The sequence below is a fragment of the Aythya marila genome (assembly GCF_965140915.1).
Source record: "Aythya marila genome assembly, chromosome: 20".
Lineage (NCBI taxonomy): Eukaryota > Metazoa > Chordata > Aves > Anseriformes > Anatidae > Aythya > Aythya marila.
Window position 1 is genome coordinate 11,794,164 of NC_139061.1, and position 17,308 is coordinate 11,811,471.

The window sequence follows — 17,308 nt, forward strand, 5'->3', positions numbered from 1 at the left end:
ACTTCATTGAATGTTAATAAGAATCTGAACATCAGAGATTAAATCAGCATTTCGGTTAATTATATATTACTTTAGAATTAGAGTTATCTTAGGATAGATGTTACCTTCATGTATTTTGATATATATATTTTTTTAATCCTGAGAAATGTGTTTTTAACTGTTAACTCTCAGTTAAGAGAGCCTGGTATATGGAGATACACTGAGAGGGGCTTGAGGTTATTTTCCTACCTGCATCTCAAAGTGCTCTCTTTTCCTAACACAGTTCACTTTGAAGGTATCATGCACAACATTCTGGTATTCCAATTGTGTAGTTTGGTGTTGTAGCCAAGATGATTTAAGGCTACAAGCAAGTTAAGGTCTGTAAGGAGAAGTAATTTCTTCTGTTAAACTGATTGGAGTTGGGAACAACAGACTGGGTGTGTTCTTCAGTTTGAGAAACATACAGAATAGGTTGCTGAAACTGGTGGAAGAGAGCAATTTGTTAACAAGGAGAGAGGTATTAGAGCAGTTATACCTCACAAGAAAGAGGCAGGGGGACAGGGTGAAAGAATTGTCTCCTTGTGGGGCTGTTAAGCACAATCAGCTTGTGAGGTAGATTCTAATGTTCCTTAAAATTACTTCAAGTACCAAATTGCCAATTTTAATATCTCATTTATTTTAATTCCCAGGCCCGTATTTTGAAGGTAGCTTGTATGTTGATATTAAATGTGAAGCAAGAGTGAGTCTCATTTTAATACCTCATTTAAAAGTTCTGTTCCCTTGTCCTGACAGGGACAATACCAATTTGTTTTTAATTAGTTGAAATCTTCTACCCTATCTGACTGCAGGAAATGTTAGGTAGCTTAAAATCTGTAAGATGGTTCTCTAGTGATCTGGACTTTTTAAGCTGGAAGCAGGCTTTAAGTAGGTGAAAGAATTCTGGCCCATTTGGAAGAACTCCTTGCTGGTCAGAACAGCCTCTGGGACAGATATTCTTGGCATAGGGCATATGTCTGTAGATCAGTTCCTCAGATGAGAGGAGACAAAAGAAAGTGACTACACGTTTTCAGCTGCAATAGGAACTACACTCTAAAAAAAACAGGAACAAGGGTGTAAATTAAGACAGGAGCTCCTATGCAGTGCAGTGATGGTTTTTGTTTCTTGTAAAACACTTGCTACATCCCACAAAGTATATTTTTATTTCCTCAGGTGTGTCTTGTTGGTGACTGCATTGGAGGAATTTTGGGTTTTGATGCCATCTGCTATAATGCTAATAGAGCTGATGAGAGTCGGAACAGTAGCAGGAGAGGAAGCATCAGCAGCATCCAGGTGAAGAGAATAAAATCTACTAAGCTGAAATCCTATAGATTCATTCCCTGGGGGGACAATTGGAAATTCAGGTCCATATAAAACAGAAAAAAATCAATGATTTGGTAAATTGCAATGATAGCACAGGATTTTTCTCACATATCAAAAAATTGCCATCTGAAAATAAAGTCTGCATATTCAATTTTATGATGCATAAAAATCACTAGTGAAGGCTTTATTGGTAGATCTGTAACGTTGGGCTACAGAGTGTCTTTTATTGCATACCTAATCCCTCACTGTAGATGTAAATGTGTCATCTCAGTAATCACAGGCTGCTGTTTTTCCAAAATCTTCTTTTTAAAAAAAAAAAATACTGAATTCCAGACGCTATGGAATCAATTATGCTAGTGCCTAGGGGTAGTCTAACATTATAATATGCTCATGAATAAGTTCTACTGACTGGTGAAAGACTGCCTCCTTTTTGATGAGGAATTAAGTCACCTGAGGATGTGTGAATGGACCACTGAGCATAACTGAGTCTCTAGATGAGTGCTGTATTTGGGGTGAAGGGATGATTAATTCTGTGGTCCAGGAAAGATTTTATTGTAGGAGAAGAGCATTTTTTTTAAATTCTACTTGCATATAGGAAGTATGACTGTGTTCTCCACTTAAGAAAGAAAACTGGAGTTTAACTAATCTTACGTACTTCAGACTCAAGTGGATATGCAGAGTGTTGGAGTTGACACTGGATGAGGTGCCTGCACTCCATTCTTTGATGGTTTTGTGACACTGGCTAAATTGTTTCCTCTTATGACTCTTCAGTTACCTCTCTCCTCAAAAATGGGATCAATTATACCAGCCTTCTCAGTTCATTCAGAGTGTGTTACAGAGTAGCATGTGAATATGGTAGCACTCTCCAGCGAAGACACATCCTCTAAACATTTCCAGGAGGCAAGTTTTTCTCTGACATGATTGTGGAGTCTCAGCAGGAAACCTTTGACAGTGCCAGCACTGAGGATAGTGTGTTGCAAGCAACATAAACGGAGAAATTGACCTGCTGGAACCCAGTCCTGCAGTGAGACTGATTATAGAAAAGTTGCTAATCAGTCTGAGAGCAGGGATCAGACTTTAGGAAGACAGGTTCTTTTGACTTCACTGCTCTTGCTTATAGTTTCAATTTTCCTTCCTTCTTTTCCATGATATCATAGAGCTTCACTTCCCAAGTCTCTCCCCAGCTTTTCCTTCTTCTCCTCCCATTTTCATCTCTAATAGTCTGTAAATTCAGAAGAACTAATAATTCCTTTCATTCCTTGTCTTGTCTTCCTGCCCATTGTTCCCAGCTTGCTCCTGTGAAACACAATCAGGATGCCCCTTTTACTTTTTTTTTTTTCCTTCCTTGGTATCGCCTGTAGAAATGGATCTCATTGGAAGGCTTTGAAGCACAGAAATATGAGGGAAATATTTTACAAATGTCAGAGGCATTTGTGAAATAAAACTAACTGGAAATAAGGATGAGACTGGGGTACTCTAAACCAGTTAATTGTATGCTCTGGTTATGAACCCTGAAAATAGAGTAAATAAGGTACCTTCAAACTCTGGTTATTTCAAAGTGGTTTATAACAATAACTATGATTGGTGATGCAGTGACCATTACATTCTCTGAATAATTCACAGTTTCAGGCTCTATAATAAACTATTTTTGGGGAGAGAAAGAGGGACTGATAATTTGTCACAGCAGTGTAAATAAGGAATTAGAGTGGTACATTCAGTACTATCACAGGTGAATATTTATTGTTTTGTGTTGCGGTCTTTTCTGTTTTTTTAGTTTTCAATATACACTACATATCAAGTGAGGCTTATGTGTAATTAGTAGTGATTTCCACAGTATAGGCAGAAATGTAAGTTATTACTGAGATCATGATTGTTACCTGTACATGTCTTTCAGGGGCAGTATTTAAAAATGTGTCTTCATGTTCAATAAAAGAACCAGCAGTAGAGCAAATGTCACTCTGCTCAGACCAGATTAGTAACTCTTGCCCTATAAAAATCAATTACATTTTTAAAAGTTAAAATGCTTAGCAAAAAAGCCAGTGTTATCATCATCGTCACCATCATCATACCACTCCGAGAGATTTTTAGGTATAGCAGGATGAAATGACCTTCATCAGTCATTGGAGGTGGAAACCCAAAGTCTTACAATAGCAAACTCTGCACTGGGTTGGGAGTACTGTATCTGTTGCTGTCTTGCTGCAACAGCTAAAATACTCACCATCTTGAAGCAGACAACCCTTCATTAGGACAAATAGAGAAAGGTGATGATTTGAACCACATGGATAAATAATACATAAAAACCAACTGTGGATGACTGATTCAGATCCTAATTATTGATTGCATTTTACTGCAGATAGGATTTTAATTGTGGCATTTGGGGGCATTGAGAGAGCTCGTGTCAAAGGAATAACAGGCTTTTAATTGTTTGAAATGTAGCATATGGTCTTTACACTGATCATATCAAACTTCTACTGTATTACCTGCTGTGTTTTTAAGTGGTTTAATATATTTTCCAGAAATGTTTGACACACTTTGATCTGGCTGATACAAATGCTGAGTTGGCAAAGTTTCTTTCATGGTATGCAAGAAAGACCATCATGAAGGTGAACCTAAATGCTCCAACCCATGACATCGAAATTTAGCCCCTTGCAAAATATGACCTGAGGTTATCTTGTGATGCAAGAGAAGAACACACTCTCTGCAAAGAGAATCTGTTAGTGAAGCTTAGTGGACAAAAGTGAATTGTTGCTGCCTTTCAGAGATGAAGACATTAGCTTCCATTAGTAAGCAGTCTTACCAGCTAGTTCTGTGGTGTCACAAGCTAGTTTTTGAATACTGTGAAGAAATAAGAGTGACTAAAACAAGTGTTTGGTTTTACATTACTATCATCTCTATGCCTTTTCAACAACTAGCCCTCTTCCTAAGGCCACCAGTAAATCAACAGTCCTACACCAAAATGTTTCATGATCTTGAGATTTTTTCATCTGCTTTTTTTCTCTGGCAACATCAAGGATTCCTATTTTTTTAGTCTATTGACAGCAATGACTTTTTAAAAAGTAATGGGAGCTGAGATGCTGATGTATCTGCCACATGGTTTTAACAAACAGAGCATTAAAATGTCACCAGGGTTTTCATGAGGCTCTGAGACTTGGCAGTACTTATGTGGTTTTAAGAAGTCACTAATGGTATGATATTTAAGTGCTTTGCCCATTAAAAACAGTGGATTTATCAGAGGACTTCATGGGCTTTTTGTTCAATCTCTAAAAATTCCCTTTCAGCTCTGTGTGTGGGTTCACCTCCATGTAGTGTATTTGAATATTCTTAGCATTTTAATAAATTAGTTAATAGTAAAAACATCTGCCAAATTGGTATTTTGGTCAAAGGTTGCATGCAGAATATTTGTAACATGCAAGTTTTAAAATTAAAACCATAAAAATACATATATTTTCATGACATTTTTGGTTAGGAACAAGCTAGAGATCAGAACTCATCATGGAGGCTATGAGGTAAATAAAAATCCTTTTGACTACTGAATCAGTTGGAAGTAGTCATGACACATGAACAGATTAAGACATGGCATTCACAAATGTTCCTCAGAATTCTATAAAAACAGTCCTGAGAATCTATAAAATAAAGTTCCTGTGTAAACTTTATCAGGAAAGTTTGGACATAGAAATTCTGGCTTTAGAAGAACCCTGGTGTTCTGCAGAATAGATAGAGATGGTAGAAAAAGCATTGATGTTGTAACAGAGCTTCAATGTAGGATTGTATACTGCAGGACATGTTAAGCTATGTAGAGTCAGTTTCAGAGTTTTAAAACAAACAAGCACCAACAAAACAGAAATGAAACCAAAAACAAGGAGGACCTGTAGTTGGTTCTGGGTTGAACTCAAAGGAAGCACGTTTTATTTACATGGGCTGCTGCTTTTGGTTTTCTGTCACTTTAGTGTACAAAGCAGCAGGGGCAGTTATCTCCCAACACACTGCAGGAGCTCTCCCCTCCTACACGGCCCTGTGGAACAGTTCTCTGCCTTTTAATAATAGTAGCAACTAAAAAGCCAGAAGTGAGGCTTAGTTTTAACAACATAGATGCAGTTATTATTGCGCAAAGCAAGGTCATAAATCTTACACAGCTTATATAGCTTATACAGCTTATATAGCTTATACAGCTACAGAAAGTTGGCGTGGTATGAATTTTGCTACATGTTACCATGAAATGCAGATAAAAATCCTACATGCATATATATATGTATGCATGTAATATATGTAATATGTAATATAATCCTACATGCATGAAATATATAGACAGGAATATGTGCATATGTAGGATATGTAGACAGGAATAATTGTCTATGAACATGCTGGTCCTAAATTTATCTTATCCAAGTTATTAGGATGCTAATGTTAGTTGCATGGTATTACTCATGCAAGTTGGAAATTAGGTTGGAAACTGGGAAAAATTATGGTAGGAAATTAGGAGAAATTTCTTCCCAAAAAGAGTGGTTAGACATTGGAACAGGTTGCCCAGGGAAGTGGAGTCACTGTCCCTGGGGGTGTTTAAGGCAAGGTTGGATGTGTTGGTAGGGGGGACGGTTGGACTTGATAACCTTGGAGATCTTTTCCAACCTTAATGATTCTTTGATTCTACAATTCTATACTGTGAATTCTAATACTGCATTATAGAGTTAGTAGGATATGGACAAAAACTGTTAATCACACAATTAGAAGAGATAACTCTTCGCCTAATGTGTCTTGCTGATGTTCATATGATTGAAATATTTTTTAATTTAAAAAAAAATCAGAGAGGATGTTGATGTAAGCTGCAGAAGTGCTGGAGGAAATGAACAATAAATACATCTATTTCCTATTTAAAGGGGTACCTTAAAGATCTGGTACCACCGATCTCCTCTTGCATCCCACAGAAGTTCACATTCTTTAAAAATCAGGTCCTGCATCCATGGAACATAATAAGCAAGACTGTTAATGTTCTAATGGCATTTTGTGCACTCAGGTAAGACCCCTTCTGATTACTTTATAATATTTATAGTTTTTTAAGAAAAAAACTATAAATAGTTTTTAAGAATGATGAAGTCAACAAGGGATGAAGCCTTTGTGTTACTCTTCCCACCACCGTCCCTATGCCTCCCTCCCCTCCCTTTCCCCCCCCCCCCCCCAAAAAAAAAAAATCCTGATTCTCCTTCTACCTTTTAGGCTGTACATCTTACAGGGTAATTTAGTCTTCATCTCTTTCCATATCCTCTCCAGCAACAGGAAAGTCTAACCCCTTACACCCTTCCTTGGATAAAATGAGGTCAAATGTATAAATGCAGCTCTGTTGTATTTTGGTCCCTTCCTAAATCTTCTTTTTGCTGTGTTCATTCTCTATAGGACAATCCCCTTTTAACAGATGATTCCAGTCTGGGTGGCAGCAAACGCCTGAGCAAAAGCAATATTGACATCTCGGAAATCATGGAGGATGAGGACCCAAGGCAGCCGTTGCCTAGGAAACAGAGTGACTCATCCACCTATGGCTGTGATACTATAACCCAACATCATGCTTTCCTGTCTAGGTAACTAGTGTGTGATGACTGAGTAAAAAAAAAATAGGCTTGCCACTAAATGCAGCCTGTCACTGCCAGTGGAACAGAGTCATTTTTATTGGTTATGGTGTATTTCTGGAGGTTTGCTTCAAGTCCCTGCAAATACTTTTCAAACAAAACCATGGATATAGTGTGTCTAGCATCAATTTACTCACATGTGGAGAGTTTTTTAACTTTTATTCATCTGTGAAAGATTTGAATATGCAAAACTAAATGTAGGTAGATTCATCTCTTCAGTGGGGCCCACACACATCAAGATGGATGAATGCTTTATAATTCTGAATTACTGTTACATTTTTCTTGGACTTCACTTACAGACTTTCCATTATTCTCTAAAGAGTGAGATAATTGCTTTTGGTGTTCTAATTGGTCTACAGGCTATACAGAGCATATTTAAAACAGAACAATAGCTAAAACTGTGTAAATGTCAGGCCTAAATGGGGAGGAGGCTGGAGGCAAGATTTAATCTCATTAGCTTTCTTGGGTCCTAAGAAACCTTTTAAATACAAATATGATGGGAAAATCAGCATTCCTTTTGTTTTCCTTGTTGTTTCTGTCTGTTCTGAGCTTTTGCTTGCTTTTTACTTCTGAATTATTTGTGCTTTTTATTCCTCTATCCATCTCATTTCCTTTATTTCATCAGGAGTGATGCAAACGGAGAAGTCGTAATGTGTATTCAAGTGCTGCTACAGTTTAAGTACAGTGCAGACTTACTACTGTGTTGTACTTCAGTCTGGCAGTTTTTTTAGTAGCAGCTTACGGTAATTTTATTGCCTCAAACTTTTTTTTTTTTTTTTTAATATCAGCATGTTGCATCTTCCCTCTGAGGCAAAATGGTTGGTTTTACTTTTCCATAACTGAAAACTTTTTGTCAGTTATTTTAGATTCCTCTATAGGAGTACTGTGCTATGTATAAAGTACAGTGCTGGATTGTATAAACTACTTTATACTTGGGGGATAATAGCATAATTAGATAACCGTCTTTTTACAGGTCTTCTCTTTTAGTTTTCTGGATGTCTGTGTTTTAAACTAAAACCTTTCCACAGAGCTGTACTTAAGCAAGAAGTTGGATATCTTCCATTCACAGTTTGGACACCTCAAACTTCAGGCTGTTGCGGTTATTTGAGAAGAGTTGCGTATACCTATATAAAGGAGGCAGAAAATATTCCTTGAGAGGGTGGGGGAGGAAAGTGTCAAACCAAACCATATCATCCTTTGCCCCACCCTGTCCAGCCTGTGAGACTTGCATAAGATCACTAGACCTTTTTTATCGTGCTTATATACTGCTATTTGGAAGTAGTGTGTCAGTGTGAGTAATGAGATTACAAAGATCCCTCTTTCACAGAGAAACTGATTTTTGAGCTACTTTTTTAATTACTTTTTGGGAGTTTTGATTAATAACATCAGGTTATAATTTGAGAATGTCAGGTTCTCAGATTGAAAGAATTGTCTTGTTGTTATGGTCTGATTCAGGACAAGTCTTCAGGATTTCTGGATTCTGAGCCATGATTGACCATTGATGTAAAGTGTAGTGTGCAGGTAACTCATGAGGGCTTTGGTTACAGCTCTGGTGATAGCATGGTCAGCATCTCTCAGTCAGGTTTTGCATGCTATGGCGACATGTTCTGTTCTGTCTCATGATGCTTCATGAGCAAGCGGGGTGTATATGTATATGTGCTAATGTTCTGCATCTGAATGTAGTAATTTCATCTTTCACAAAGCTAAATGAGGGATGAGTATTTTCTTTGTCCATGAAGGATAGGTGATCTGTATTTACCATATGCATATATGGCACAGAAAATAAATGAAAATGTTCAAATAGCTTAAAAGATTAAAATATATCTATAAGCATCACTAATTTTAACCTGTAATAACTAGTTAATAACTAGTTGAAAAGTTGTAAACTTCTGTTTCATAGCTCACAGAACACGTAAAAGCAATGCTTTTTTATGTACTTGTACAACTGTAACTTTTTAATACCATTGTCCTTACACAAGTTGAGTAGGTTCAAATTTGTAGCAAAAGTTGCAGAATAAGCTTACATGCACCTGTACAGCTAAAAGGGAAGGGAGGTAGACTTCAATTTTAAGAGTCCTTGCATAACTTACTGATAAGTATTTTAACTGTAGAAAACTTGTATGTTGAAGGTAGTAAACTTAATTAATGGCCACACTGGAAATCATAAATGGCTGCTATACTGTAATTAATCTTTTTACAGTTTAAGGCATATTGCTTGGATCTTGATGCAGGTGTTAGAGCTTTCTAAGCACCCTGTTTTTGGAATGTATTTCTTCTCTGGATTGATTATTGTTGAATCAGTGCGTTTTCTTTGCTCAGCATCCACTCAAGTGTGCTGAAAGATGATGCAGACTTTCTTCCTGTGAATTCCAGTCTCTCAGAAGTAAACCTGGGCCGATTTGAATTTGAGGTGTCTGATTTCTTCATCTTTGGATCGCCACTTGGTTTGGTGCTGGCCATGAGGAGTACTGTTCTGCCAGGCCTGGATGGTAAGCTCTTTCTGGGGTTAGAATACAGGATGTTTAATGACCTCTGTAAACAAAGAGACACATTTAAAAGGAGGTAAATAAAAGAGTCTAATTAAAGACTGAGGAGTGAAGTAAGTTTCTTCTAAAAGATGTGAATGTTAGTGTAGGTTGGTACTGAGGCATGAGGTGGTGAGGTCTGTTCCGGCAATGTCACTGCTCACCCATTTACAGCAGTGTGTCTTTTGCTCTGCTGTTGATTGTAAATTCCATACAACATGAAGCTTATACCTCACCAAGGAGCAGTCCTTGAAAATTACACCAAAAATAGCATCTGTGCTTAGTACAGCATTTCATCTTGTTCGCTTCTGGCTTCATGTGTAAATTTCAACCCCATTAGTGCTGGTTGTGAGCCATTTTAAACTCTGGTAAGAACACAGTGATCAGAGATATACAGGATTTTCTTTTTTTTATTTTTTTATTTTTGAATATATTTGGATTTTTTTCACTTATTTTAAAGGGATTTACTTTTCAAATTTCAGTGTGTCTTTTGCTTCTGTGCATCATATGAAGTTTGGATAGCAAGGCATCTTCATGGGAAATGATATGTTCTGTTATTAGATGAGGGAGAAAAATCCATTGCAGTAATATAAAGAGACAACAATTCAGAACTCCCAGGTTTTTTTTTCTTTGTAGGAGTTCAATTTATACACTTTTGAGTAATGTCATTTGGATATCTTTCAATGTTGCATTTAATTGCTGAAATAAATTGGAAAGGAATATGAAATGAACTTTATTTTACTTGCCATAAGTAAAACAAAAAAAGTGTATAGGAGGCTTCAGACATCTCACAGGAATTTTTTATCAGGTTCTGTGGCTTCAGAGGAGAATATTATTAAACTCTCATTTTGCATTTCTTCTGATTGATGTACAGATCATCCTTTCTAGAAAAATCAGCATACAACAGATAGTCTGAGCAGGTTTTGGTTATCCTGCAGCTGGAAACTTGGTAGTTGCCAGTGATAACAATCTAAAATGTTTTACAAAGAGTACTTTGGTGAAATGTTGTTCATGGGCATGCATCACTGCATCTGCTTTAGGCAGTTAACTCAGATAGCATGTGAGGAGCAGTCTAGTCTTCATCTATCATCAGTGGAATGCATTTAGATACTCACTGAATAGCTGTGCCATTTTTCCTTCATAATAGGTTTAGCAAGACTTGAAAAGGTTCCTGCCTGTGCAAATGTGGGCTGAGTATGCATTTGGTTGCTGGGGTTTAATGTATTTTGCATATCTGACAATAACATATTTCAACAGCTTGCATGGGCTGAGTATTATTTGACACTACCAGCAGGATAATTTGGAGAAGCAGGTAGAAGTTTCCTCTTAAATATTAATTGAAAAGGAATGTCTTCCTTTCTTTCCTCTCCCATGTCACAAATTCCTTGTGGTCTCACATCGTGTCCTAGCTGTTTATGAGGTATGACAGGTATGACACCCCATTCTAGTTCTGTTCTGAGCAACTGGAATTTTCTCTTTTTCCAATAGTCCTGTGTCTGTCCCTGTTTGAAATAGATATATGAACATGTGCCTCATCTTTAGAATTAATGTTTTTCTGAACTTGAACCTCAGTGCTGAAGTATCATAGTATCATAAAATGTCTTGGGTTGGATGGGACTTTAAAATAATCTACTTCCAACCACCCACTAGATCTGGTTGGACAAGGCCCCGTTCAGTCTGGCCTTGAACACCTCCAGGGATGGGGCATCCAAAGCTTCTCTGGGCAATCTGTTCCAGTGCCTCACTACCCTTACAGTGAAGAACTTCCTCCTAATGTCTAAACTAAATCTATCCCCTTTTAGTTTAAGACCATTCCCCCTTGTCTTATCCTTATCTACCTGAGTAAAGAGTCCCTCTCCATCCTTTTAAGTATCTTTGAAAGGTTTTTGCTATGAACAATAAAAGGGTAATTTTCTTACCAATTTAAATAAAAACTTGCTGACACTCTGCTATAGCTTTTACAGAACAGAGATTGCTGCAAAGTACTGCTATGACCTGCATATGGCAACACTGCTTTGACAACTCAGAAGTAGTCTTAGAAGTTCAGAACTCGGTAACATCGATATAGTCTACATCAAGATTTTTCCCTGTATGCAATTAATAACAGCAAGCAACGGAATAAATATTCTTAGAGTCCTTCCAGCAACATGGGAAGGACTTGAGAAAATCTGTAAGAGTGTAGTGTTCTCTGATATAGGTAGTTCATTGTGACTGACTGCAGCAGAGAAAGTTGAACAGTGTCAAGTTTTCTCAGTGTGATTTTGCTGATGTACAAATACCTTTACTGCTGCTCTTGAAAATTAGAAAGAACCTAAGTAGTGTTCTTTGATTTTATTTTTTTTTATATCTATGATGGGTACTCTGATAAGAGATGTCATTTAAAATAGATTCCATTATATCTAATATTCAGTAACACTCTCCATAATGAATTCATCTACCCAGGCTGGCAAGATTCGGAGTGATTAAAGTGTGGTATAGCTCAATGAGAAGGGACTACACTGTCGTACAGATTTTATCCATCTTGTGTGATCACCCTTCTAAGTTATGCTGCAGTGCCCTGTAATCAATCAAAAGAATGCCCTGCTATCTGACTAAGTAGATGGTTAACAAATACCCATTTCCAGTTGCAGCCCCCAAAACTCTGAGAATTTTCATATCTTCAGCAAGAATGTTAAACATTGCTTTGAGTATGACTAGCTTCATTTCTAAGCGTTAGCTTTCATAAGGTGACTTCAGAAACTGCAATAATGTCACCTTTCTTCTCTGGATCTCATTTAGATTTCAGTCCTCTATGTGTAACAGGCCTGTTAAACCATTTTGCTGGTAAATATTTGAAGTGCTGAGAGCATCATAGTTGTAATGCTCAGTAACAAATTTACAAGACTTTTGAACTTCTTTTTACTTCGTTGCTTCTGTCTTGTTTCTCTGGCTCATCTTCGTGTCTGCTGCATGCCTACATCTGAGATTGTGATGTCTCTGTAAAATTCCTTTGCAACAAAATGCTCATTACAGAGGAAATTGTAACTGATTTACATAAATTTCTCATGGCCAGATATGTGCTAGTCTGGAGTTGCAGAAGACCATATTAATCATTTATATATGTATATACTCCTTGAAAATTGTGAAGGTGCAATACTGAACTCTCTTTCTCTGTTTGATTCTCATCCAAGTATGCCAGGTCCGCCCAGCCTGCAGCCAAGTTTACAGTTTCTTTCACTCTGCTGATCCGTCTGCCTGCAGACTTGAACCACTGTTGGAGAAAAGATTTCATCTCCTGCCTCCATTCAGTGTCCCACGGTACCAGAGATACCCACTGGGGGATGGAAGATCTCACCAGTTAGGTACAGTACTTATTTTCCATAGCTCTCTGTATCTATTCTTCTCTTAAGCTTTCTTTCCTTACACAGCTCAAGAGGATTTGAAATACAAATGTGCTTCCATGCTAAAAACTAGTGATCTGGGGCAGAAGGGTACAGATATATTTAGCAAATATCAAACCAAAGATCATTGAGAAAAACTGATTCTTGCATGTGAGCTTTTGGGATACTAGCTCTGTTAAATAGTGTTTGGAAAGTGAACCATTGCTTTAGATGAAGAGTCACTTGCATGCTTCCATGTCTTTGACTGAGTTGATTGATACCATCATTTTGGACTATTTATTTTTACAGTTAGTTGAACTTTGCCTACATATACCAGTTGTTTTAGATGTTGTTTCTCTTGGTTACTTGTAGTAGTTTTATTGCAGATATCTATTAAGACAAATTATAGCACTAGGAAAATTGTCTTTTGATCTGCTCTTTTGTTGTTAGACTATTAAATAGTAATGATATTCAGCAATTGATGTTTGAATCCAGGAAAAAAATAAACAGATTGATTGGGGAGAAAATAGAAAGACATGGATTTAAATTAAAAAAAAAAAAAAAAGGAATTGTGCTGTTGTGTTGTAACAATTATGTTTTGACTTTGCATATAAAAAAATGAGATAGTTGTACGAATGTGCAGTATCCTGACATGCCATATTATGCAAATAAGGAATTAATCAGTGTATGTGTATATGCATACACATTAGATTTATTCTTCTTGCTACACATTCAGACATGAATTGAGGCCTCAGCAGAATATTTCAAAAGGCTTTTCAGGATTTGGAGTCTCACGTTAAAGGCTAATACAGTAAAATGGCAGTGTTTTCTTTTTGTTAGAACTGGGTGAGTATAGATCATTGTGAGCCTCTTCTGTGCAGTGTGATACACACACATCCCTTCCTTTTCTCTGCCAAAAGTAGTGTGTATATTGGATGCCAATCAGTCTAAATCTGATTAAACCAATTTTTGAAAAACTACAGCAGATCTTTAATTGTATCATTTCACATCCATAACAACGTCCTATCTAGGAAAAGCTCAGCAGTACTAAGTTCTCAGATAAAAATTTGAAATAGGGCACTTCTATGCAATAGTTGTTCTTTATCATAGCATATAGTTCTTTCTGTTGTAGATGTGTTTAAGGAATAACAATAATTAGTATTCAGATTTAGTATTAGTCTGTAGTTTCAATAATAGTTAAAATGTAACTGGTGACATTAAAAAACATAACAGACTGCATTAGAACAACACAAATAATTTTATGAAAAAACATGATATTAAAGTACTTGGATTTTTTTTTAATTAGGAAATGAGATGGAATAGTCTTCTTAAATTCATTCAAAGACCAGTGTTCATATGAGTAGGTAAGCATTAAAAAGCATGAGAAGAGCAAGACTCATGGTTACACATGAGCTGCTGAGTTGTGTACATCTGTTGTGGGAATCCTACAAATGTTGATGACAAGGACAATATAAAATAGCGGTACTGACATTTGGTTTGGAAAACAAACATTCTGGTTCTACAAATGGGATTTATTTTCATTTTTACAACATGAGAGTCTATATTCTCAGTGTTTACTAGAAATCAAGGTTTCATTGGATGGTAGAGAGTCTAGGAGTGGCAGGTTTTTGACAGGATGAACTATCAGATTGTCACCTACTTTCAGCATGAAATGTAACAGCACAGGTTCAATAAAGGATTTGGAACAAATTCTAATGTACAGAAGAGAGATTAAGACTTTATCCTGAGAGGGTAAATGACTGTTCAAGTATGAATTTACCTGTAGCTGCTTCCTTACTGTCAGCAGTTTTGTTTTGCTGTCTAGTACAGAATTGTTCAACATCTTTATAGTTTCTGCCCTCAGCAAGTACGCTGATGACACAAAGCTGGGTGGAGTGAGTGGCACACCAGAAGACTGTGCTGCCATTCAGCGAGACCTGGACAGGCTAGAGAGATGGAAGAAAACAAATGAGGTTTAACAAGAGCAAGTGTAGAGTCCTGCATCTGGGAAGGAACAACCACGTGTATCAGTACAGGCTGGGGGATGACCTGCTGGAGAGGAGCTCTGAGGAGGAGGACCTGAGGGTCCTGGTGGACGACAGGTTGACCATGAGCCAGCACTGTGCACTTGTGGCCAAGAGGGCTAATGGGATCCTGGTGTGCATTAAAAGGAGCGTGGCCAGCAGGTCAAGGGAGGTGATCCTCCCTCTCTACTCTGCCCTGGTCAAGCCTCACCTGGAGTACTGTGTCCATTTCTGGACTCTCCGGTACAAGAAAGACAGGGATCTCCTGGAAGGAGTCCAGCAGAGGGCCACAAAGATGATACGGGGCCTGGAGCATCTTCCCTATGAAGAAAGGCTGGGAGACCTGTGTCTGTTCAGCCTGGAGAAAAGAAGACTGAGAGGGGATCTCATCGATGTGTGTAAATACCTGACGTGTGGGAGACAGAGGGATTTGGCCAACCTTTTTTCAGTGGTTTGCGGGGACAGGACAAGAAGTAACAGTCACAAGGTAGAGCACAGGAAGTTCCGCACCAACATGCGAAAGAATTTCTTCATGGTGAGGGTGACGGAGCACTGGAATAGGCTGCCCAGGGAGGTTGTGGAGTCTCCTTTTCTGGAGATATTCAAGGCCCGTCTGGATGCCTGCATGGGCAGCCTGCTCTAAGGAACCTGCTTTGGCAGAGGGGTTGGACCCGATGATCTTTCGAGGTCCCTTCCAACCCCTTCAATTATGTGATTCTGTGAATACTAAGGAATACCATAAGAAAAGCCTTAATATAGTCTCACCCACACCAATTTTCTTAACACTGTTAGCTAACTTTTAACACTGTTAGCTAACTTAACACTATTGCCAAGCCACTGAAAATCCTGCAGATCTGTCTTTTCCTCAGGAATTGACTAAGGAATAGCCAAGCTGTTGGACAGTCCAATCTATGGAATGTGTTCTCTCATCACCCAAGTGTCTGAATTTTCCTACTGCTTAGTTAGGCACAAAATTCTGTCTCTGAAACATATCTCAGGCTATCTGAATACTTCCCTTAGACTGCTTTTCATGTTGAAAATGTTGTGTTGCTTTATTTTACCAGCTTTGTTGTATTGAAATAAACTCTTCAGATACTATGATTCTTGAAGCGAGACTTTATAAGTGATTCGAGAACAAAGGGTTTATAAGTGATTTGAGAACAAAGGAACTTTTTTGGTTCTTCTAAGGCAGTGTGTCAGAAGATTCTCCTACAAAGCACATAAATCTGGAAACACTGTCTGTTGGACATATTATAGGTTGAGATATTCAGGTTCAAGGTCTAATGATCAGCAGGTGTTCCATGGTATGGTTTTGTATTAACTCTGCATATTTAACTGTTGCTGTGCTTTACATCTAAGCTATGTTATTTCAATGAATATGAAATCCTCCCATTTAAATGCACAACCTTAGAGATCCTCTTGGAATTAAAGATTCTTAATTCACAAAGGATTAATCCCTGTGACTGCACAGATTTTTTTTTTTTTTTTTCATTTTCTCTGATACCTGGGCTTGTGAAAGCATTTCTCCAAATGGGAGCTTTCATGGTATTAACTTGGAATGGTAGTTTCCTAGTGAAATACAATGAAACCTAATTACACCAAACTGTATTATTGTTATGCACTGCCCAAAACAGCCTTTCCCGGTAACATTTCATGTCATTGCAGGATCTCATTCCCTATTACTTTTCTTATAAGAACAAATGGTTAATGTTTGGTTTTTTTGATTGGTTTGTATTTTTTTTGTTTTAAGTGTGAGGGCAAGGTACAAAGTTCAGATTGTGTTACAACACAGAGAAAGACACGTTGTCTTGACTTTTATTGGACAGCACCTTTCTCAATTTTTGCCTATTCAACATTTAGAATGCTTTTGTGATCCTTTACTTTGTGACAGATCCCTGATTTGCCACCACTCGTGGTTTTGACACCACTAGCATGTAGGATGTAATTTCTTTTTGCTTTGCTGCTTGTGGCATGGGGAGGGTTAAAAATATGGTCACTGTGTGTTTACTGAAAACACCTGGATTCAACTTACCCTACTTTTTAGACATTTGACATAGCAGAATGTAGATAATTTTCTTTCCTATTTACACTTAATAAAGAGTCTTTGAGCTTCTGTCACATTTCATTTTGCAGCACAATTGAAATAAATGCAAATTTCTTCTCTTGCAAAGTTTTATTTATAAGGAGTATGTAGGATTGCCAAATGGTGTGCTTCGTTATGGGTAGATAGAAGTCAAAGTCTAAAAGCACTGTATTTCTCTGATTGTATATAGAGAAATTAATGAATTGTTAATTTTGTCTGAATTGCCTGGCCGTGAGGAAGTTGCTTTGCCTCTTTGTCTGTGATGCAACTATCATAATTACCCGAGCTGGGACTTTGTGAAATGATCTGCCTTTGTTATCAAGCTTGATAAGTAAAAATAGTTAGACTAGTAATAAGAACC

At 37.5% G+C, this 17,308-nt stretch overlaps 1 protein-coding gene across 3 annotated transcripts in view; it reads left to right on the forward strand.

Annotated features, from left to right (window-relative positions):
• Positions 1-17,308, forward strand: part of PITPNM3 (PITPNM family member 3) — a 79,034-nt gene that overhangs the window by 41,211 nt on the left and 20,515 nt on the right. For 2 of the 3 annotated variants that reach the window (XM_082776230.1, XM_082776232.1), the window contains exons 7-10: positions 1,189-1,308; positions 6,727-6,908; positions 9,276-9,445; positions 12,652-12,822. In XM_082776230.1, coding sequence (XP_082632356.1) covers positions 1,189-1,308; positions 6,727-6,908; positions 9,276-9,445; positions 12,652-12,822 — 643 coding nt within the window. The remainder of the gene's footprint in view (positions 1-1,188; positions 1,309-6,726; positions 6,909-9,275; positions 9,446-12,651; positions 12,823-17,308) is intronic. The other variant, XM_082776231.1, reaches the window with a different exon arrangement.